The 25,022-nt window shown below is 40.9% G+C and overlaps 1 protein-coding gene across 9 annotated transcripts in view; it reads right to left on the minus strand.

The window, feature by feature from the left end:
- LOC106571269 (collagen alpha-1(XII) chain) overlaps positions 1–14,163 on the minus strand; it is a 104,379-nt gene extending 90,216 nt beyond the window's left edge. For 8 of the 9 annotated variants that reach the window (XM_014144098.2, XM_014144106.2, XM_014144102.2 and 5 more), the window contains exons 1-12: positions 13,880–14,163; positions 12,872–12,985; positions 8,242–8,358; positions 7,891–8,034; positions 7,156–7,215; positions 5,189–5,452; positions 4,836–5,000; positions 3,800–3,973; positions 3,347–3,637; positions 2,652–3,254; positions 1,016–1,294; positions 631–906 (exon numbers count right to left, since the gene is read on the minus strand). In XM_014144098.2, the coding sequence (XP_013999573.2) occupies positions 631–906; positions 1,016–1,294; positions 2,652–3,254; positions 3,347–3,637; positions 3,800–3,973; positions 4,836–5,000; positions 5,189–5,452; positions 7,156–7,215; positions 7,891–8,034; positions 8,242–8,358; positions 12,872–12,941 (2,443 nt within the window). In that variant the 5' untranslated portion in view covers positions 12,942–12,985; positions 13,880–14,163. The remainder of the gene's footprint in view (positions 1–630; positions 907–1,015; positions 1,295–2,651; positions 3,255–3,346; positions 3,638–3,799; positions 3,974–4,835; positions 5,001–5,188; positions 5,453–7,155; positions 7,216–7,890; positions 8,035–8,241; positions 8,359–12,871; positions 12,986–13,879) is intronic. The other variant, XM_014144107.2, reaches the window with a different exon arrangement.
- Positions 14,164–25,022: the final 10,859 nt, after the last annotated feature.

Raw genomic sequence — 25,022 nt, forward strand, 5'->3', positions numbered from 1 at the left:
AACTGCTTTGAGTGCTAATATTCACTGAGAAGAATGTGGTTGCTGTGGTGAATAGGAGTAATTTTTTGATTATTTTTCCGTCAGCCTCCCTTGCTCCTTTGGCTCCGGCGCTGTAAACTCCTGCATTTCTGATCAACATTTCACCACAAACACACACACTCACACAGACCTCTGGTATGTATCAAAAAATACCCCCCTTAGAGACTAACCCTTTGTGATGTCTTCCATTGACTCCCCGCCAAAATATAATGACACAGTAAGATTTGGTAGAATATTAGCTCAGTAGAACATAAAGTAGAAAGAATTAGCACTGGTTTGAAGCAATAGGCATGCATGTTCACACCCCTTGATGCTAAGTGTAACCGAGTTTGATTCGTAGTGTCACTCCTCAGCTTGAAATGTCTTAAATAGCTAGCGTAATTGTCTAAGAAGTTGTCAAGCGGACGGTCATGTTTGTTAGCAATCACGCTAATGCTAGTTAGCAACTTTCTTCAAACTAAACCCAGATACATAAAAATGGTATCCACAAATTCATATGACTCTGAGGAAGTAGATAAAGGGCCTCATTGCCAAAAACTATCCCTTTAAGCAAGCACAGTGTGACTGTTACATAAGCAGATGCCTAGTCACCTTCTTTGGTGGTGCCATCGATCTGCATCTCTTCGCCAGTGCCTAACTGGTACTCTGCAGCCACCGTCACACGGTACGTCGTTAAGGGGTTGAGCTCCGGCAGCACGATGGTGGTCTCTTGGCCGACGGTGACCGTCTCTAGTCTCGCGCTGTCGCCCCTTACTGGTACATAGGTCAGACGGTACCGTACCACCGCTCCTGGTGCCGGCGCCCACGACACCTGGAAACTGTCTGTTGTTTCCTCAGACACCCTCAGGTTACTCACTGTTCCTTGTTCTATGACAAAGATATTGGGGTAAGAGGTCATACAAATATTAAAACAGAAGTTATAGCATTGGCTTCAAATTATTTCTCTGTTGGTATCTGTTGGTCTGATGGTACTGACCATCTAGTGTGGTCTCGAATCCATTCAGAGGGAAGCTGTCTCCTTGGGCATACTGGGCGAAGACGTTGACCTCGTAGAGGGTGACAGGCGTGAGGTGAGGCAGTAGAGCGGTGAGCGTGTCCCCGGGAACGGACATGGACACAAAGTCCCCGTTGGTGTCAGCAGCTGGTCTGAACTGGATCAGGTAGGACAGGACATTGAAGGCATCGGTCTCCCAGGTAGCTCTGAAGCTCCTGGAGGCCACCTCAGAGAACGTTAACGACCTCGGTGGCAGTAAGCCTTGAGGAGATAGAAGAAGACTAAACATTAGGTGACACCACTCAGGATGCATCCCAAATGGGACCTTAATTCCTGTGTCCCTATTGGCACCCCATAGGGCTCTGGTCAAAAGTAATGACCTGTATAGGGAATAATAGAGTGCCATTTGAGATGGAACCTGAAAAACACAACAACATGATCTAAATTGCATTAGTGAAAATCCCTGTATTGTTTTCTATGTGTATGGTACTCCATGTTGTCATAATAGATTAGTATATAAAGATTATATCACAGGTAATCAAACCTTGTGTGAGTTGCACAATATACTGGCAGAGCTGAATGCTTTTTGGCAATGTAATGCAGAGTGACTAATATTTGGCATTACATTTCCACATGGGAGTACTCTTACTAACCCTGAGAGAGCAAGAGGTTGTGTGTAACACATTGCTAAACAGAAGATGACAAATTTGGAAAAGGGTATTGTGACACAACAGAAGTAATTGCAAGCATATGCTGTATACTCATAGTATTGTGTCTTCTATTTCTCAGGTCAAGGACCATCAAGGCCAAGGTAGAGTGGAGTTATTTTCAAGAGTTATTCCCTCCAAAATGTCCAAAAAGGAGCAGTTGATCAAAATTTGATTGACTAAAAAGTTGTACAAAATTTGAACAATTATGCCATAATTCATCAAATGAGCCAAGTATATTGTATTTCAAAACATGGTTATTTGTTCAAAATCAAGAAATCAAAAACCTGAAAACTGACCAATGTTTTGGATGTAAGTTATACACTGGAAAACTTCTCATTGCCTACTGCCATATGGAGCTGTTACTGTGCCAAGTGCAAGCTTTACATTGATCCGTTTATATACAGTGTATCCCACTCTGGTGTAAATAGCTTGGCATATGAATCATAAGGAACAAGATACATTGCCTACTGTAATTCAAAGAATGCTAGCACTTACTTTAGTATTGCAAAAGTACTTTCTCTAAGCACTTCCATAAACATCTTAGACTTCGGTAAGATTGGGTGCTGGGCCATTATCTACTGTGAGAATCTATGGCATTCACAAATGTCCCCAATATTTATTGTTTGCAAGATATTCTCTTTGGCTAAGGAATTTAACTTACTTACTGTGTAAACCATTAGCTTGTAGGGCTGGGAATTGCCAGGGACGTCACAATACAATATTATAGCGCAAAAATAATATTGCGATATTGTCAAAACAATACAATACAATATATTGTCAAAAATAGTATCCCGATATGTAACTATATCATTTTTTTATCCCATCACTATTAGCTTGACTTGAGTACACTTGGCCTGGGTTTAGTGACTAACAACAGTGGCTCAATCAATATAGAGGGTACTACTCACTTCTCTTCTTGATGTTGAGGAGCTCCTGCTCAATCCTCAGGCAGATGGACTGGGTGAGCTCCTTGGAGATCCTCTGGAAAGCATCAAAGTCTTCCACGGTGTACACATGGGTCTCCACGGGCTCGTTAGCAATGGCTTCCAGCTCAGATCTCACAGCATCCTTCACGCCCACGGCAAAGATCTCCACGTCCGCTTTCTTTAGCTTGGTGGCAGGGTCCTTGAAAGAGTCGGATGACTTCCCGTCTGTGATGAGGATGGTGACGCGGGGCACGTTCGGCCGTGATCCTCGGTTGGCCAAGAAAACCTTCTCCCTGACGTAGGTCATGGCCCGGCCGGTGTTGGTGGAGCCGCCACGGTAGGGGAAAGTCCGGACGGCCTTGACCACAGCGCTCAGATCGCGGTGGGTGTTCAGGTAGAACTCAGTGTGAGCGTCCCTGCTATACTGAACCAAGCTGATCTGAACCTTGTCTGGTCCGATGTCAAAGGAGTTCACCAGCACCTCCAGGAAAGATCTGACTTTAGCAAAGTTGGACAGTCCGATACTGTATGAGCCGTCGACCAGAATGACAACGTCGGCTTGCACGTCCACTCCAAGAGAACATTCTAGAAGAGGACACAAAAACATTTGTCATGCCATTGACTAACATATTCTTTACTAAAAGACCAAAGGATGTATTGTTGTAGGGTATACTCACCAAGGGACACCTTGACTGGCTCAGTCTTCTCCATGGCCATGATGGGCTCGCTGGGTGTGAGGCCCTTGAGGGCGAACAGGCTGATCTGGTACTCTGTGTCTGGAGACAGGCCCGTAACCGTTGCTGAGGTCTGGCTGGGGCTTATGTACAGCTCCTGGCGCTTGCTGCCGGCCATCATGGGGATCAGCTGGATCTTGTAACCCGACACATCTCCAAAGGAAGCGTCCCATGTCACCCTCATAGACTTGGAGGCCACCTCCACAACTTGGAGGTTTGATGCTGGTTCAATAACTGTAAATAAACAACCCCCAAAAAATGAATTAAGACGGAAGTTTGTTAGTAAATAACCATCCTCTCCCCACCTGCAAATGTTTGATCATCCATCTCTAAGCATTTCTATGTTATCCATGCCAAAACCACTTCCAACATTCAAGTCTTAAAACTGCATTTTACCTTCCTCTCCGCTGACGAGTGAGTTGAGTTGATCGTCCACCCCCGAGCACACATTGGTAATGAGCTCTTTCTGCACATCCTTGATAAGGTCAAAGTTGAAGACGTTATAGACGTGGGTCCTGTAGGGGGTCGAAGCCATTTGTTTCAGCTCCTCATCATCTGCTCCTTTGATCCCTAAATTGGACAAAGAACCAAAAAAGTGGTGTAAAATGTATATGGCCTCATAAAAACTGAGGAAAATGTTCCATATCACCATTGTAATTCTGATCTCCTGCCCGTTTCAGAAGGTTTACTCATTCATAGATAAGAGTCAACACCTATAAAGCCCCAATAAAGTCACCTCTTTGAAGTCAATGACGGCACATGAAAATGATTCAGAATGTAGGAATTATTGTTTCATAGTTTCTCAGGTTCGAGTGCTAGAAATGCTGAGTAAAACAAGTGATCTATAAATATATGAAATGAAGCAGGTCTCTCCTTCTTTTCCATATTTAAGAAGAACCAGCTGGATTCACTATGGAACATATAACCATGTCATGACTTTAGCTGGAAAGAATGACAACGTGGGCAAAATGTGCAAAACCCATCTGATACCATTCTAGCTGGTAGGTTTGTTAGTTTTCTTCCTTTCCTTTGTGATATGAATACTTCAACTTACTCTCATGACTATAGAATACATATAGACAGGATTATTAGTATTTATAAACTGGGTGGTTGGAGCCCTGAATGCTGATTGGCTGACAGCAGTGGTATATCAGACCGTATATACCATCGGTATGACAAAACACTTATTTTTACTGCTCTAATTACATTGGTAACCAGTTTATAATAGCAATAAGGCACCTCAGGGGTTTGTAGTATATGGCCAATATACCACGGCTAAGGGCTGTATCCAGGCACTCCGTGTTGCGTCGTGCATAAGAACAGCCCTTAGCCTTGGTATATTGGTCATATACCACACCTCCTCTGGCCTTATTTCTTCAATGTAACACATCAACAGGGTTAGATGATTGAAAGGTAGCCTGTAGTCACATACCCAACGTGAAGATCTCCACCCCCATGTTGTTGAGTTTCTTGGCGATCGCCTCCACAGGGTCTTGAGACTTCCCATCTGTGATAATCATGGCCACCTTGGGAAAGCCTTTCCTGGCACCATTTGCCTCAGTGAACGTGTTTTTCAGCAGATATTCCATGGCCTCCCCTGTAACACAGTGGCATGACACCCCTTTCAGTTATTACATTGTTAATTTGATTCACTCTACCAACTGCAAAGAGTTATTAATAAAGAAATACAGCTTTGTGAGTTAGTATTATGCTAGAGGTAATGATATGATTATGTATTGTATAAGAGAGTGTAACCAGGTATTGTACATGGGTCGGGTTAGGTACCTGTCATGGTGTTGCCACCCATGTAAGGCAGTGTGTTGATGGCTCTGAGAAGTTCGCCCCGTTTCATGTGCTGGTTGAGGTTAAACTCTGTCCTGGTATCAGTATGGTACTGGACCACACCTACCCTGGTCTTGTCCTCCCCAATCTCAAAGGCTCCCGCCATGGCAGAGATGAAGCTACGGATGTATTTAAAGTGGTCTCTTCCAACATTCCATGAACCATCAACCAGGAACACCAGATCTGCGATGGCACTGTAAGAACACTCTGAGAGAGAAGGAGTGGTAGAGGAGAGGAGCGAGGGAAAGGAAATTGAAAAAAAAAATTGAAAAAAATGGAAGAGGTAAACCATTTGACCCGAAGACATATTTTTTCCCCAGAAGCCATATCATTGACCAAAGAAAACAGAGTAAAGTGTGCTATTGGTCAAATATACACTGAGTATACAAAACATTAAGAACACCTGCTCTTTCCATGACATGGACTGACCAGGTGAATCCAGGTGAAAGCTATGATCCCTTATTGATGTCACTTGTTAAATCCACTTCAATCAGTGTAGATGAAGGGGAGGAGACAGGTTAAATAAGGATTTTGAAGCCTTGAGACAATTGAGACATGGATTGTGTATGTGTGCCATTCAGAGGTTGAATGGGCAAGACAAAAAACATAAGTGCCTTTGAACTGGAAATGGTAGTAAGTGCCAGGTGCACCAGTTTGAATGTGTCAAGAACTGCAACACTGCTGGGTTTTTCACACTCAACGGTTTCCCGTGTGTATCAAGAATGGTCCACAACCCAAAGGACATTCAGCCAATTTGACCCAACTGTGGGAAGCATTGGAGTCAACATGGGCCAGCATCCCTGTGGAACGCTTTCGACCCCTTGTAGTCCATGCCCTGATGAATTGAGGCAGTTCTGTGGTCAAAGGGGTAACAACTCAATAGTAGGAAGGTGTTCCAGCGAACAGTAAAAGTAGCCTCCGGGGGGAAACTGCAGTCCAGTATTTCTTCCCCTTTGCAAAATGCATATCGTTATTGTACAACAAAAATGACCCTCTTAACACTTGTATACTACACAGGAACTATGGAATATCAATTCATATATGTCAGATATGACACTAAGGTGATGAAGAATGAATGCAATGAAAAATGTTTATGTTATTGCCATCTTTTTTTGACAGAACACCATTGTCAAAACTGTCACCGTATTCATCAGGCTATTCATCCGACTTTTGTCTGACAGGCTGCAGGGCATACAACACCCGCACTAGACCAGAGGACGGTGTTAGAGATAGTGGCATCAACATATCAAGCGCAGTCGACAATAATCAGATTGATGTACTTAACTTCTGCAAACTAAGGTGGTACTTTGAGATAGAAGCCATCATAGTGGATAGTCTATTCCCTGTGTGGTGTACTACTTTTGACCAGAGCCACAACAGGTGCTCCTTTGGGAATACTACATAAGGTACAGTGAGTGAATAGCTTTGGTTACCCTGGAGGATATTTTCCAACTCTGTCTTTCTGGATAGGAAAAAATTCACAGAGAGAGGTTTTCCCAAGCAGCAGTAAGCATGCATCATCTGTAGGGAGGCCACATTGCTCTTGTAAACAGCTGTATCTGTAATGGTTTCCACTTCTCTTAGCCTGGCTGTCTCAGGACCGGGCAGGGTACAGTACTCTTCAGCACCAGCACTAGAGGCCCTGCCCCCCTGAAACAGCTGTTACCGCCACACCCCTGAACACCACACTGAGCATGTGCAAACTCCCTCACTTGGCATGACTGACAGCCTGGCTCTATGACAGGCAGCTTACCAACTTAGTTACCAATATTTTTCTAGATTTATATAGTATTTAATGTGGAAACACCCTCCAATGGCTGTTGACCACACATCAATGGAAAGAGCCCAGGCACAGTAAGATAAATAAAAACGATTGTAGACTATGAACAAACTGGAAAATGTGGACTTACTGACGGAGTCTGTGAGCTGTGGTTTCCTGGGACCTCCTTGTGCTGTGCCACTTGATTGGACTGAAACACAAGATTAAATAAAGTCAAACTTGAGTCAAACAAACTACTGTATTTAACCATAAGCACAACTCCCTAATGGGAGTGAATGAATCATCTAGTAGCATGAAACATTTTTTAAGTAAACATATTGTCGAATTTATACAATAAGATAAACATTGTGTATGTATTTAATGTGGGTGTCTCTAATAACCTCAAATCCACTTGCGGTCACAAAGAGCAGGCAAGCAGCCGGCTCCCAAATTATAATGGACTGATGCAATTAGTTCCGGCAATTCTCTCAGTAATCCCTAAAGACCCTGGCTGGGCTGCTTAGGACTGTAGAATCAGACGTAAGGGCCGGTGCCAAAGAGGCTTCCCCATGAAGCGGTGCATATTACATTACAGCATACTCTAATCACTGTTAGACTTGGGAGGTGGGGTTGCCTGTTAGGACCTATGAATTGTCATTCCTCTCTCTATACAGTCTGAATCATTCATCATTAGACTAAATAAGAAGCTGGGCCTGTATCCCAAATGGCACCCTATTCCCTATGTAGTGTACTACTTTTGACCAAGGCCAATAGGGAATAGGGTGCCCTTTTGGACGCAACCTGGATATCGATAAGTGACTCACTTCATTCACCAGCAGTCTTCATAAGATAATACATGTACCAGATGTGATGGTAAATGACTCACTTGTGAGCTGTCCTGAGGTGGGCAAACTTTCCTCTGAGCCAGAGTATGAGATGATTGTTACTACATAGTCCATGTCTGGAGTAAGGTCTGTAATGGATGTCTTAGTGGCTGTGGCAGGGAGGGTTAAATCTTTTGTTGGTTTGTCTATGGAAATAACAAAGTACCAAGTTAGGAATAAAGGGTTATAGAGAATTAATATAGCGGTGGATCCCACAATGAATTGGTCAGAACAGTAATTTCAGGTATTTTGTTGTGTCAATGGCATTGATTGCTTGTTGTAAAGTACACAGGTAATGTTGCAGTGAAGGTAGAGATTGAGAGAGATTGCTTGCAGCAATACAGACCACACACCTGTGTCTGAGGCCACCTGTATCCTGAATCCCTCTATCCGTGTTAACGGCGCTTTCCATGTCATTTGTACTGTGTTCTCATTTAAAATCTTAAATCTCAAGTCTGAAGGTGGTTCAACTGCGAAAATAAAAATTAGACAATGTTAATTACAGCATTTGCTAAATAAGTGTATTTATGATAAAACACAAGTTGTAGGTAGCTCATATCCCAACGATTAACACTTCAAGGTTGAAGTTATCCTGTTCATTGTTGGGGCAAACAGCAAGAGGTGACAATAACGACAACAAACATAACATTTCAGACTCGAGCAGCCATTTTCAAGAAAAATGACATTCGTTTGAGCTGTCCGGCCGTGTTTGTCCAAACACAGTCGACAACTCAAGCACATATAGTGACGAGACGACAAACGGTGGCAAAAAAATATCCAAGGGCACAATAAAAAAATGACATTGACAAACTAACATCTTACATGCTGATAAGGTCAACCCAACTCATGCCTAAACTGAGTCGACCGACAAAAACATACACCTTCCATAAAACTTGGTTGTGTAAAGGCCTACATGCAGCCATACATAGCCTTCAGTACATTGTTTCTTTCTGACTGACCCATGTGTATGACTCCCATCCACTGCAAACCTCTTAAAAGAATACACAATGCGCTTAATGACGCTCTGTACATATTTTCAAACCGCTCTGGCACTAAGTAGTGACAATCCACAATGGAAAAAAAGATTTACAAAGAAACAAATCAAATAGACAAGCCAAACAAACCAGAAATGTGATTGGTCACACTGAATGGACAGTCTGAAGATCATGCACATGTACATGAAAAGTTGTTTGTAACAACTTATGGAACTGGACAAAAGTTTCCATGTACAAGACGGACCAGAGAACATATTTGAGAAATATTTTCTAATGATATTCGTCTGTTGGGGGATGGGGTAAGTTTAATGCTCTTTTGTCATAATAGCCGAAGAGTGTTATGAAGAGTAAAGTCTTAAGTAGCCTATACTGTAATTACAGAATGTCTAAAGAGAACGTCTAGAATCACAAGTAAAGTAAATAAGACCACTGTATGTGTAGTGGCTAATGGTGATGAATGATGAAATCTGCTTGTTGATGAACTTTAACAAGATAGTGTATCAGTGCATAGTGGTGCATATCAGGGTTAGAATAGGATTGTAGTCTATATAAGGGTATTTTAAATAGGGAAGCCTGCAGGGATCAAGAATATCATTCTAAAATATTATTGAAAAGCCATGACTCGGGACAAATTGAATGCAAATTTGCATAGCAAATGACCTGAGTGAAGCTTGTCCAGTACAGGATATCAAAAATGAGAACCACCAACCTGGCAGATCAACTCAAGGGCCATGGTCTGCTCCTTCTCTGTTTCCAAATGGGCCCATCATAACCATATAGTACTACCCACATTGTCCTCCTTAATTAAGAAGCTCTTAATTAAAACACTTATGAACACAAACTCACACACAAATACTACAAGCAAGTGCACGCAAGTCTTGCAGGCTCTTGTTTTGTCTTATCTTGATTATTGTCCAGTCATGTGGTCAAGTGCTGCAAGGAAAGACCTAGTTAAGCTGCAGCTGGCCCAGAACAGAGTGGCACGTCTTGCTCTTCATTTTAATCAGAGGGCTAATATTAGTACGATGCATGCCAGTCTCTCTTGGCTAAGAGTTTAGGAAAGACTGACTGCAAAGACTCACTTCTTCTTTTTATAAGAAATATTATTGTGTTGAAAATTCCAAATTGTTTGCAAAGTCAACATACACACAGCTCTGATACACTTACCCCACCAGACATGTCACCAGGGGTCTTTTCACTGTCCCCAAATCCAAAACAAATTCAAGAAAGCATAGTATTAAATAGAGCCATTATTGCATGGAACTCTCATCTCATATTGTTCAAATGAACAGCAAACCTGCTTTCAAAAAACAGATAAAGCAACACCTCATGGCACAATGCCTCTCCCCTACTTGACCTAGATATTTTGTGTGCATGTATTGATATGTTCAGTAGGCTACGTGTGTATTTATTTTATTAATGTAGTTCTGTCCTTGAGCTGTTCTTGTCTATTAATGCTTTGTATTATGTCATGTTTCATGTTTTATGTGGACCCCAGGAAGAGTAGCTGCTACTTTCTTCAACAGCTAATGGGGATCCTAATAAAACACCAAAAAATACCAAATACCCACACACAACACACACACATCATCTCAATGATGAGCGAAAAGTTCATGTTCACACTTTATTTGGATTGTCCAAATGGTCCATCAACAAACTATCTATTGATGAGCAACTGCTTGCCAAGTTTAAGATTAGGGTCGGGGTTAGAATATGGGTTAGGGTAAGGATTAAGATTAGGTTTAGGATAAGGGTTAAGGTAAGGATTAAGGTTAGGGTTAGGTTTAGGATAAGGGTAAGGATTAAGGTTAGGTTTAGGATAAAGGTTAAGGTAAGGATTAAGGATTAAGGTTAGGGTTAGGTTTAGGATAAGGGTTAAGGTAAGATTAAGGTTAGGGTTAGGTTTAGGATAAGGGTTTAGGTAAGGATTAAGGTTAGGGTTAGGTTTAGGATAAGGGTTAGGGTAAGGATTAAGGTTAGGGTTAGGTTTAGAATAAGGGTTAGGGTAATGATTAAGGTTAGGGTTAGGTTTAGGATAAGGGTTAAGGTAAGGATTAAGGTTAGGTTTAGAATAAGGTTTAGGGTAAGGATTAAGGTTAGGTTTAGAATAAGGTTTAGGGTAAGGATTAAGGTTAGGCTTAGAATAAGGGTTAGGGTAAGGATTAAGGTTAGGGCTAGAGCTAGGGTTAGTAGATCGTTGATATGTTACTGATAGTCTGTAGAGCATCTACAGATGGATGGACTATCCAAATAAAGTGTTACCCAATTCATCTCAATGACAAAATAAAACGTATTTTAGTGTTGTTGCTGTTATGACTCTTTCTCTTCATTTCTGGTTTCTCCTAGTAGGTCAAGATTTTGGAAAATACCAAAAGAGAAGGCTTCTCTTAAAAAATATGATATTCTAACAGAATATTTTACATTTTATAGTGTGATTGACCTCTGTAATCTGTAATTTATATGAATGGTCTTTGGAGCTTCAGAATAATGTTCTTTCTCAGTCTAACAGTTTCTGGAAAATAATGTTAGAGACACTTACATTTTGTCTTTCCGTTTCATCAGAGAAAAAAAGATCACAAGAAGGACAATTGGCGTCAAGCCCCGTTTTTCTCCGAATGAAAGTGGAGACATACAATCGAGTTCTCGGTTAATTTGGGAAAAAATGTACATTGTAGTTATAGCTTATCCCTTAAGGGCAAACTTTTTTCTTTTACCTAGTTCCTCTATCATGACCTAGTTCCTCTATCATGACCTAGTTCCTTTATCATTACCTAGTTCCTTGATCATGATCTAGCTCCTTGATCATGACCTAGCTCCTTGATCATTACCTAGTTCCTTGATCATTACCTAGTTTCGTTATCATTACCTAGTTCCTTTATCATTACCTAGCTCCTTGATCATTGCCTAATTCCTTGATCATTGCCTAGTTCCTTGATCATTACCTAGTTCCTTGATCATTGCCTAGTTTCTTTATCATTACCTAGTACCTTTATCATTACCTAGTTCCTTTATCATTACCTAGTTCCTTTATCATTACCTAGTTCCTTTATCATTACCTAGTTCCTTTATCATTACCTAGTTCCTTTATCATTACCTAGTTCCTTTATCATTACATTGTTCCTTTAGGCTAATTAATTTTTGTACAGCTGAAATTCTTCCCTTCCCCAGAGAACGACTATATGCATACTAGATAAACTAAGACAGAAATGTATATTAAAAATATCAAGCAAGTGCCCCTCCTAGCGTAAGAAAGACTTCACTGCAACTATCCATGCTTAGAGAGTTAGCCTTTCACTAACTTCCAGACCACTATAATGGGGCCTGTTCCACTTTGAACTTTTAGACATAAAAAAATCTATTTGAAACGCACTTTTTGATCGAAAAATATAATGTTGCATTCCTCAGACTGTTTCAATATCCTACCCTAAGCTACTTGTTTGAGTTAATTCAACCTGTTCCAATGAATAGACAGACAAAATTGGGTAAAAAGACAATTGAAATAGCCAACCTATACAAACACAACAAAAAGACAAGAATCCATAGGTTTAGAAATGAATATATAGGTCTACCGATAAATCCATAGGCCTACAGATGAATCCATAGGTCTACCGATGAATCCATAGGCCTACAGATGAATCCATAGGTCTACCGATGAATCCAAAGATCTACCGATGAAATATGCCTATAGTTCTACATGAGATACAAATAATGTAGACATTTTCTTTCAGGAAACATTTATTAATAAAATAAAATAAAATGTATTGGTGAAAGTATTGCAATTTCACCATGAAGAGCTAAAGAACCGACACCATTAGCTACAGTCGGAGAAAGAGATATGGGGGAGGGGAGGTAAAGAGAGAGAGAGAGAGAGAGAGAGAGAGAGAGAGACGGGGAGGCTGCACATTTTCATTCAGTTGTGTTTAATTAACAGTAGAAAAAAAATTGAGGTGAGGAGGGGGAAAAAATGGCAGGTGAGGGATAACTTTACCTTGGGCCTCGACGGAGGATAGTAGCACTGCAAGGAAGGCAGCCGCTGCCAGAGACAGCCTGATCTTCATTTTGACTCTCTTTCTCTCTCTGGTTCAGCAGAACATGAATGAGGCTACAAAAACAACGTGCAATTACGCACGCATCTCAGCAATGCTCCAACATTCCACATTGTACTTTAACACAAGCATCAAACATTTAAATGCCTTATAATCCCAAATACACTATAGATGTGTCATATAGCAAGTGCATTCAAAGACAATGGAAAGACAATTGAACATCTAAACTACATTGTCTTATCATATTGGTCCAATTTAAACAGGGATTAAAAACATCGTAAGAAAACTCACTATCAACTTTTAATGCACAGCTGCAAATCGAAAACTGTCTCTTATACACTTTTCTATAGGATAAACGCGCTTCCTGCTGTAGCCTATCTGATCAAAAAGGCGGTCCCCGTTCAGTCAAGACTTGCCTTGGTGGAGATGGGAGTAGGCTAGAGCATGAGTCAAAAGCTATAAACTATCCAACATGTACAAACTATATGAAAACCCAACCCGTGTCTCCAAGCACAAAAAAAAAACAATATCGTGTAATATCGAACACTGTATAGGCCACCAGTCCTAAGTGATACATGTTTCCTTTCTTCTCAAATTAAATTCTAATTTACTTCACACATTAGGAATTAACCTGCATGTTTAAACCGCGAAGAATATTCCAACGCCGACCTATATGCCCAATGCACATGAGTCCAAGACACACGGCATTTATGGCATGGTTGATGGGCAATAATAATGGGCAATAATTAATTTCAAAGACACCTTAACATAAAGACACCTTGACGAAAATGATCAATAGGCAAATAATAAATAGAAAAATTCAGAGCACAATATTGGGATTTCCTACTTCCCTGGTGTGCAGATGAGCATAACTAATCTCCCTTTACCTGCCAGATAGTCTAAACAGTAGTCCAATCCATAATTCCATATTCAATTAATTCAATACTGACCTGTAGAAATGAAGTTGTGCAGTCGCTCGTTTGATTTCAAAATACAAAAACAGTAAAGCCTCTTTGGATATGCCCCTTCTGGTAATGATGGATACAAGTTTTACGGGAGGATAATCAATATTCTAAGCACAGACGAAAACTCAGTTCTCCTCTTGCGGAGGTCACAGATCAGACGCCTTTTTCCAAGTGGGAAGACTCTCTACTATCTGCTACTTAATAGGGGGCTGTTCCCAACTCTCCCTTTACTATCGTAAGCTCTTACGACACTCAGCAAGCGTGGAACCCTGCCATAGATTGATAAATGCAGCCTCTCAAAGTGTGGGGATATACTTTTGGAAACTGAGCATAGTTTTCTGCATTCTTTTTCGATGATGCTTCTCTATGTGTTTTATCCACAAGTTCATAGCATCTGCGTTTGGAAACCAGGAGATGTATTGTTATTGGCAGCCGTTTAGCCGTTTTTTTACACAATGGAACAATGGAAAAATCTTCCACAGCCCATTTATTCAGTGACCACTTAAGAATCGGTAGGCCTAACAACGTCATTTTAATTGAATGGGATTTATGTCAGTAGATAAATATTTATAAATGTATTGTTATGTTATTGAAGTATTTAATAAGTCTTTGGATTCCACTCAGAAAATGTCAAGACATTCTTAACACTGTCCAATCATAATTATACAGGTGAGGCATGAATAAAGGGTGATGCTTTCTGTCCTGATTCCTTCTTCAAAGTGAAATAAAAAGTTAATCCATCAACCTAAACCTATAAACTAAAATGGCAAGGCCTACATCAAACAGTCATTTTGGCCTTGCTATTGAAAATAGGCTATTGGAGAAGCCTAATCCATCCTCACCCGGACGCTTATAAGAAATCCCGTTATGCCCTCAGATGAACCACCAAACAGGCAAAGCGTCAATACAGGACTCAGATTGAATCCTACTACACCGGCTCTGACTCCTCGTCGGATGTGGCAGGGCTTGCAAAATATTACAGACTACAAAGGTAAACCCATCCTCGAGCTGCCCAGTGACGTGAGCCTACCAGACAAGCGAAATGCCTTTTATGCTCGAATCGAGGCAAGCAAGACTGAAGCATGCATGAGAGCACCAGCTGTTCCGGACGACTGTGTGATCACGCTCTCCGTAGTCGATGTGAGCAAGACCTTTAATCAGGTCAACATTCACAAAGCCGCGGGGCCAAACGGATTACCAGGACCTGTACCCAACTGGCAAGTGTCTTCACTGACATTTTCAACCTCTCCTGTTTCAAACAGACCACCATAGTCCCTGTGCCAAAGAAAGCAAAGGTAACTTGCCTTAATGATTACCGTCGGTAGCCATGATGTGCTTCGAAAGGCTGGTCATGGCTCACATCAACACCATCATGCTGGAAACCCGTGACCCACTCAAATTCGCATACCGCCCCAACAGATCCACAGATGACGTAATCTCAATTGCACTCCACACTGCCCTTTCCCACCTGGACAAAAGGAACACCTTTGTGAGAATGCTGTTCATTGACTACAGCTCAGCGTTCAACACCATAGTGCCCACAAAGCTCATCACTAAGCTAAGGATCCTGGGACTAAACACCTCCCTTTGCAACTGGATCCTGGACCTCCTGATGGGCCACCCCCAGGTGGTAAGGGTAGGCAACAACACATCTGCCATGCTGATCCTCAACACTGGGGCCCCTCAGGGGTGCTTGCTTAGTCCCCTCCTGTACTCCCAATTCACCCACGACTGCGTGGCCAAGCATGACTCCAACACCCTCATTAAGTTTGCTGACGATACAACAGTGGTAGACCTGACCACCGACAATGATGAGACAGCCTATAGGGAGGAAGTCAGAGACCTGGCAGTGTGATGCCAGGACAACAACCTCTCCCTCAATGTGATCAAGACAAAGGAGCTGATTGTGGACTATAGGAAAAGGAAGGCCAAACAGGCCCCAATTAACATCGGCTGAAATGGAGCGGGTCGAGAGTTTCAAGTTCCTTGGTGTCCACATCACCAACTAACTATCATGGTGCAAACACACCAAGACAGTTGTGAAGAGAGCACAACAACACCTTTTTCCCCTCAGGAGACTGAAAAGATTTGGCATGGGTCCCCAGATCCTCAAAAAGTTATACAGCTGCACCATCGAGAGCATGCTGACCGGTTGCTTCACAGCCTGGTATGGCAACTGCTTGGCATATGACCGTAAGGCGCTACAGAGGGTAGTGCATATGACCCAGTACATCACTGGGGCCAAGCTTCCTGACATCCAGGACCTATATACTAGGCGGTGTCAGAGGAAGGCCCAAAAAATTGTCAAAGACTCTAGTCACCCAAGTCATAGACTGTTATTTTGTTACCTCACGGCAAGCAGTACCGGAGCGACAAGTCTAGGACCAAAAGTCTCCTCAACAGCTTCTACCCCCCAAGCCATAAGGCTGCTGAACAATTAATCAAAAAGGCCACCTGGACTATTTACATTGACCCCCCCCCCCCCCTCCCTCACTTTACAAATGACCTCGGCTAACCTGTACCCCTGCACATTGACTCAGTACCGATATAGCCTCGTTATTGTTGTCATTTTCTTGTGTTACTTTTTTATTTTTATTTTGTTTAGTTTTTTCACTTTAGTTTATTTAGTAAATATTTTCTTCAATCTATTTCTTGAACTGCATTGTTGGTTATTAAGGGCTAAGGGCTTGTAAGTAAGCATTTCACAGTAAGGTCTACCTACACCTGTTGAATTCCGGCACGTGACAATACAATTTTATTTGATCTATCAATTACGTAGGCAATAAATTATAGCCCTACAGATCATTTGAAAGCAGAAAAACGTTTTCAACTGAACGTTTTATTGATAAAACGTGTTAATAAAATTAAAACAGAGATAAAAAAGCACGTCAACTTTTTCAGATGACAGAATTCGGTTTCCCGACCACCGGCCTGTTATGCGAGACCCAATCAATTCCCTTGAAGACATAGCCCTCTAGTGGCTCAAGAGGCAAAAAGCATCGCTGATTCCTTGAGCATTAGGTTCTACTTAATAAAGTATTCAGATAAAACTCGGTTAAAAAAACGTTACTAACATTATCACAAATGTCTGATGGCACTTTTTATTATCTATACACATTGTAAGATGTGCGTATAGCATATCATCATAGCGTATAGCATAGCATATCAAATCACTAACAAAAAGTCAACAATATTGATTAAATTGCATCTCATGACATTTTCCTATGATCTAGTACTTATTTCTGTGTAGAGTTCAAGGGACATTCCAAAATAGGAACGTCATATTCTAATTGTAGATATACTCGTAATTTCTTTACAAAGTATCATTTGATGACAACATTATGACTGCCCTTGGCTTAATGTGTCCTCCTTGGTTTCTAATAATAAGGTACTAATCTTACAGACTGGCTTTAAAGGAGCAAGACAGTGAAAACGTGAGGAATTGTATTCACATATAGAAGATAAATGACATATTACTATTTAAGTAAATACCAGTGTTTTCCCCATAAAATAAACCATTGGAATTGGAGCAAGATACGCTAGACAAGGTGGGATCTTTTTTGTTTTTGTTTTGTTTGGTTAATTATGCGAATAATGTCGGTGGAAACAGTTTTAACCGCCAATATTGATATAATAACCATGGAAGTAAACTTGGGAGTCACGCGATAACATGTGAGGTCCACTACCACTCGTCGAGAAAGCATGCAATTTATTAGGCTACAGATTAAATAAATTATGATGACGTTCACAGGGTGGTGAAAGTCTTATTCTGGTGACATGATAATCGATGCTTGCCTGCAGTTTGACAAATGAAAATGATCTTGCTCTTTTGTCCACAATAATAATCTCATCATGCAGTCTATATGTAACCGGTGTGAAATGGCTAGCTAGTTAGCGGGGTGCGCGCTAATAGCGTTTCAATCGGTGACGTCACTCGCTCTGAGCTCTTGAAGACAGTAATGGTGCTTCGTGCCAGCTGGCTGACGATGCTACACTTTTTCTGAAAGACGCTAACCAAATTCCCATATCGATCAATGTGATACAATCCTTTTCCAAAGCGTCTGGTCTATATCTTAACATTAATAAATGTGAACTCATGGCTGTCAAAGATTGAGTGACACCTTCATATTATGGTATTCCAGTAAAGGGAATACCCTGGGGCGGCAGGGTAGCCTAGTGGTTAGAGCTTTGGAAAGGTTGCAAGTTCAAATCCCCGAGCTGACAAGGTACAAATCTGTCGTTCTGCCCCTGAACAGGCAGTTAACCCACTGTTCCTAGGCCGTCATTGAAAATAAGAATTTGTTCTTAACTGACTTGCCTAGTTAAATAAAGATTAAAAAAAGAAGATCTTACATATTTAGGCATAACCATTAAGGATCAGAAGTCTAGTGGCTTACTAAATTTTAACCCTCTTAATAAAAAAAACCCAGAAGAAGCTAAATCAATGGCTACAGAGGGACTTATCTTTAAAAGGAAGAGTCCTAATAAGGTATCTCTAGACTAACATATGGCGCTCTATCGTTGTCTTGACAGTAAAATAAGCAAGGAGATAGACCAGATGCTTCTCAACTTTCTGTGGAGAAACTGTACCCATTACATTAGGAAAACTGTTATAATAAACACATGAGAATGGTGGGCTGAATTTTCTGGACTTTACTACCTTAAATAATACTTTTAAGATCAATTGGATAAAACAATTCCTAAGACCTTCTTCTATGTGGAATTTTTGGTGGCCTTAACTTCATGTTGGTTTGCAATTATAATATTGACAAAGTTCCGGTGAAACTTTCTGCTTTTCATCAGCAGGTTTTCTTGTCATGGTCCTTAATTTGTAAGCATGCTTTTTCTCCACACAGATATTATATATGGAATAATCGCGATATATTGTATAAAAATACTTCTTTGTTTTTAGATTATTGGTTCCGAAATAATATCCTATTGGTGAGCCAGGGGGTCTTTTACTCAGTTATAAGGAATTCTTATCACTTTACAAGGTCCCTTTAACACCTAAAGATTTTGCAATTGTTTTAGATGCCATTCCCTCAGGTGTTGCTTTATTATTCAGACCTGACCCTCAGAGCCTACCTTCTGTTGACTCTGTTGACTCATCAGTTGGAAAGATTTGTTTCTCTTTTGGTCCATTCAACAACAGAGCTATATGAACCTTGTTTCAGCAGGATGTTGTATCTATACCTTATGTCATGCCTTATTGGAATGGATTTATTGATAATATCTGTTGGGAAAAAGTTTGGATGTTGCCACACACATACCTACTTGTTAACAAAATTAAGGAAGTTTCCTTTAAAATTATTCATAAATATTATCCTGCCAACCACTATATGAAGAAGTTTAAGGAAAACAGCAACTCAAAGTGCTCCTTTTGTAATGACCACCCAGAAACAGTGTTGCATCTTTTTTGGCATCGTATTCATGTAATGAAACTGTGGCAAGACATCAGTAGATGTATAATTGAACACATTTATGAAGATCTTACACTATTGTGGAGAGATGTACTGCTTGGATTCTTTACCTACGATAGAAATAAACTGAAACATTTTTATGTAATTCATTTCATTATTCTTTTGGCCAAATTTTATATTCACAAATGTAAATTTACAAACAAAAAAAAACATTTTCTTACCATACAAAAAGAAATTGAACTATATTTTAAGACAATTAAATACTCTATGAACAAAAAAGCTGTTAGAATAATAAGTGTCTGTATGTCCTTGTGTAATGTGATATTGTGCCCCCTAGCCCCGCCCCAGCCACGCCCCTTATCCCCCCTAGCCCAATTGTCCTTTGTATATTATTTATATATACTTGTGTTCCCACATGTAGTTCCTGTATTGATTTGTTGTTGAGAAGACAAAAAGGTAATGGTGCTTCGTGGGAGGCAGTTGTGTGTTTATGCTGATTTTAGAATATTCGCATGAAAATCTGTCGCCATTTGGAAGGAAACCTACCTACTGGTAATATTTCCCATCATGAGAATGGCATTAGTAGCAAACCAGACATGAACAAGATTAGCTATGTTTCCATCAACTTGTTCAGGGAGTTTTTGTCAACATTTAGAAAGTTCGCATGGAAAATAGATTAAACAATTGCCTGCTAGGGTGCGTTTCCATTGAACTGTCTTGTGTCGATTTAAACAGCTGGACGTAATGACGTCACTGCCCATCCCTTCCTTCAGGCTATGCTCAAATCCTACACACCAACCCGAGCATTCCGTTCTGCCACCTCTAGTCTCTTGACCCTCCCACCCCTACAGGAGGGCAGCTATGGCGCAGCCCTGTGCAAGCTCTTCTCTGTCCTGGCATGGAGAAGCTAGGCCAGCAGAGTCCCTGCCTCTCTTCCGAAGTCACCTGAAACCCTACCTCTTCAAAGAGTATTTTACATAATCCCCCCCTTCTAGCTCTGACTTTGTTGTGAGGAAAAGTGTAGCCTACTTACTATGCCTGTGATATGTGGATGTCTCACCTAGCTATCTGAAGATGAATACACTAACTGTAAGTCGCTCTGGATAAGAGCTCTGCTAAATTACTGAATTGTAAAAACACTTTTTTCACAAAAACTTAGTGTTGAATAAAAATAAAAGTGTTTCTATTACTCTTTTACGCAAATTCCGCATTGGTGACAGCCTGTAGTCTCCCCTCCCACCTATCTGTTTCATGTCTCAGGTAGCCTGGGAAATCCAGCATGGATGGAATGCAATAACTGACTAATATTTGCCATATTCTAATAATTATCATGTGCCAATGTATCACCAAGGTCCGTGCCATGGTGAGACTTGCACTCCTGTAGATCTGAAATAATTGGATGGTGAAACTAGCTAGCCAACTAGAAAGCAAGGCAAAGCAATTCAGCCATTATTGAAAATCAGGACAATCCTTGTCTTGCAAAGATACATTTTTATAGTTGATAAAAATATATTTTTTCAAGCACTGAAAAACAACTTTTTCAAATGAACGTTATTGATTATTGACGTGTTATTGAAATGGAAACAGAAAGTCACAACTTTTTCAGACAAGAGAATTCAGTTTCCCGACCATCGGTCTATCATAATGTGAGACCCAATCAATTCCCTTGAAGACATTGCCCTCTAGCGGCTCAAAAGGCAAAATGCAAATGCGAAAGCCCTGCAGCGATGTTTTCTGGTGCATTGCTTCAGAAAAAGCTCAGGAAATGTTTTTTTATTAACATTTCATAAACGTCTGAAACAAAAAAATTGAAACTTTTTATCTGCTATACAACACTGTAAGATGTGCACGCATAGTGTATCAAATCACCAACAAAAAAGTAAACAATAGAGCAAATTGCATCTCATGACATTTTCCCATGATCTAGACCCGATTTCTGTAGGCTGGAGCTCAAGGACATTCCAAAATAGGAAAGTCATTCTAATCGTAGATATACTCATTTCTTTACAAAGTATCAATTGATGACAATATTAACACTGCCCTTGGCCTAATGTGCCCTTGGTTTGGAACGATAAGGTACTAATCTTACAGACAAGTTTTAAAACGGAGCCACACCGCAAAAGTGGGGAACACTTGGTCACATGTAGAAGATAAAATCAATATATTGAGGAAAAGTGTAGCCTACTTACTATGCGTGTGATATGTGGATGTAAACCATTGAAGTCAGACCTTAAATGGTACACTTGTGTTTATAATAAGATCTGTACGCACGGGCGAAAATCTGATATCAACTTTGGAGGGGACAATTACATGAAGTTTTCTCAAGAGCAATTCCTGAGGGGGACACCAAAAGTAGTGCTGTAACACAGCCTACATTGTAATATGGTAAATGTATATTGAGGAACCAAAGAAATAAGGTGTTTGCTGTACTCCTAACTACCGGTACCCAAAACTACACAACTAATCACAACAGCAATACCATTGCCTTTAACAAATCTTAGTTCAGTCACCAGTTTAAGTTGAGTGGGGGTATCCATGGCATTTTCCAATTATGTTCCTATTTTACAAGTAAAAAAAATGGAGAACCTTTCATAATGTTGCCAAACAAAGACTCAACAAACTTACCTGAGACTCCCTGTCTCTGCCAGTCTGTCCCTGCATATCTGTCCCCAACTCTGCTGTCTGTGTGCCATCTGTTGCCTGCTCTGCCTAATGACATCATTGTGAAACATTTCCATTAGAATTTCATTTCTTTCTTATGAACATTTTATCAACTAGTCTTTGAGATATTAGGCTACTAGGGTTCTTACTATGCGTTTTGGTGTATTGAAAAATACTCTGATGTCCGTCTTTTATTTTTCTGCCATTTTTCTACCTGGCTGGCTGGCTACACACACACACAGTGTGTAGGTTATTTACAGTAGGAGATGGGCTTCTATCATCTTCTATCATTCTATTTGGGCTTCGATCTAAAAGGTAGCTAGCAAATGTGAAACGGATTAAAATGACAAGAGTTGACAGCTGTATGAGTTCACCATTTACACAACATATGCTGCAACCTTTTGTAATTTTAATAGTTTGTTTCATATTGGCTGGCTTCCAACAATAGCTGAATTTGCAAAGCTAGTGAGCACCAATTCCGTTTCAGTGGTGTTTGCTATAATCTTTGCTACCCGGGTTAAATAAAGGTGAAATAAAATAAATAAATAAAAGTTCCCTTGCGACAATTTAGCTTTTGCAACGAGACCATTAAATATATTTAAGACAATGGTAGAAGAGAGTGTAATTCTGTTCAGTTTGGACTTCAGTTTATCGCTAACCTTATCACAGGGACTTTGAAGCACTAGCTTACATCATCTGCATGCTGATCTTGGAATAAATTGACGATAGCAAAGATTCCATCTTTGACGAGGCCACAAATGGAATAATTACTAGCTAGCTTAATAGTTAATATTTGCACGCTAGCTCTGCATATTCAGCTAGTGTGTGTGCGCGATTGACTGGATTAACCTCACGTCAGTTACGTTCATTGAGTGCTTTTCAGACAGTAGACACGACCCCTCTGTTACCTTGCCAACTAAGGAACTAGCAGTGGATCAAACCATTGAGGCAAAGGGTGGGGGGGGGGGGGGTCGCAATCTTTTGAAACTTAAAAACGCACTATTAAGTGTCTATAATCAGCACAATTGCTTTCATTGCGTATTATTATTATTATTTAAATTACATAGTTATGTTTCAGTGATATATTGGGGGGGACAAATCATATTTTTCCCAGGATGGGGGGGGTTGTGTCCCCCCCGTCCCCCCCGGGATTTCCGCCCCTGTCTGTACGTACAGTGCAACGGGAAAGTATTCAGACCCTTTGACTTTTTCCACATTTTATTACCTTACAGCCTTATTCTAAAATGGATTAAATATTTTTTTCCTCAATCTAAACACAATACCCCATAATGAAAAAGCAAAAACAGGTTAAGAGATGTTTGCAAATGTATTAAAAATAAAAAACTGATATACCTTATATACTAAGTAATCAGACCCTTTGCTATGACACTCGAAATTGAGCTCAGGTGCATTGATCACCCTTGAAATGTTTCCACAACTTGGAGTCCACCTGTGGTAAATTCAATTGACTGGACATGATTTGGAAAGGCACACACCTGTCTATATAAAAGCTCCCACAGTTGACAGCATAAATAAAGGTATATCCGTTTTGAATACATTTGCAAACATCGCTAAACCCGTCAGAGAAAAAAAACCAAGCCATGAGGTCGAAGGTATTGTACGTAGAGCTCCGAGACAGGATTGCGTGGAGGCACAGATCTGTGGAAGGGTAGAAAAACATTTCTGCAGCATTGAAGGTCCCCAAGAACAGTGGCCTCCATCATTCTTAAATTGAAGAAGTTTGGAACCACCAACACTCTTCCTAGAGTTGGCCGCCCTGCCAAACTGAGCAATCGGGGGAGAAGGGCCTTGGCCAGGGAGGTGACCAAGAACCCGACGGTCACTCTGACAGAGCTCAAGAGTATCTCTGTGGAGATGGGAGAACCTTCCAGAAGTACAACCATCTCTGCACCACTCCACCAATCAGGCCTTTATGGTAGTGGCCAGACAGAAGCCACTCCTCAGTAAAAAGGCACAACAGCCCTCTTGGCGTTTGGCAAAAAGCACCTAAAGGACTCAGACCATGAGAAACAAGATTCTCTGGTGTGATGAAGCCAATATTGAACTATTTGGCCTGAATGCCAAGCGTCACATCTGGAGGAAACCTGGCACCATCCCTACGGTGAAGCGTGGGGTTTTTTCAGCGGCAGGGACTGGGAGACTAGTCAGGATCAAGGGAAAGATGAACAGAGCAAAGTAGAGAGAGATCCTTGATGAAAACCTGCTCCAGAGCACTCAGAACCTCAGCCTGGGGCGAAGGTTCACCTTCCATCAGGACAACAACCCTTAGCACAAAGCCAAGAGAACACATGAGTGGCTTCAGGACAAGTCTCTGAATGTCCTTGACTGGCCCAGACAGAGCCTGGACTTGAACCCGATCAAACATCTCCGGGTAGACCTGAAAATAGCTTTGCAGCGACGCTCCCCATCCAACCTATCAGAGCTTAAGAGGATCTGGAGAGAATGGGAGAAACTCCCCAAATACAGGTGTGCCAAGCTTGTAGCGTCATACCCAAGAAGACTCTAGGCTGTAATCGCGGCCAAAGCTGCTTCAAAGTACTGAGTAAAGGGTCTGAATACTTATGTATAATGTGATATTCCCAATAATTTTTTTAAAATAAATTAGCAAACATTTCTAAAAAACTGTTTTTGCTTTGTCATTATGGGGTAGTGTGTAGATTGATGAGGGGGAAAAAAAGAATTTAATCAATTTTAGAATAAGGCTGTAACGTAACAAACTGTGGGTCTGAATACTTTCCCAATGCACTGTAGCCTAGCGGTTAAGAGCGTTGGGCCAGAAATCGAAAGGTAGCTGGTTTGAATCCCTGTGCCCACTGGGTGAATCTGTTGATGTGCCCTTGAGCAAGGCAGTTAGCCCTAATTACTCCTGTATGTCGCGCTGGATAAGAGCTTCTGCTAAATGACCAAGATGTTAACGTCTTTCTTCCTCTGCTGTTGTGACGACATGATCATACCAGACAACCAGACGTAGGCTAGCACCAACATTCCTCTATAGTCTACACCAGGGTTCCCCAACTGGCGGCCCG

This window comes from Salmo salar, chromosome ssa15 (assembly GCF_905237065.1).
Source record: "Salmo salar chromosome ssa15, Ssal_v3.1, whole genome shotgun sequence".
Classification (NCBI taxonomy): domain Eukaryota; kingdom Metazoa; phylum Chordata; class Actinopteri; order Salmoniformes; family Salmonidae; genus Salmo; species Salmo salar.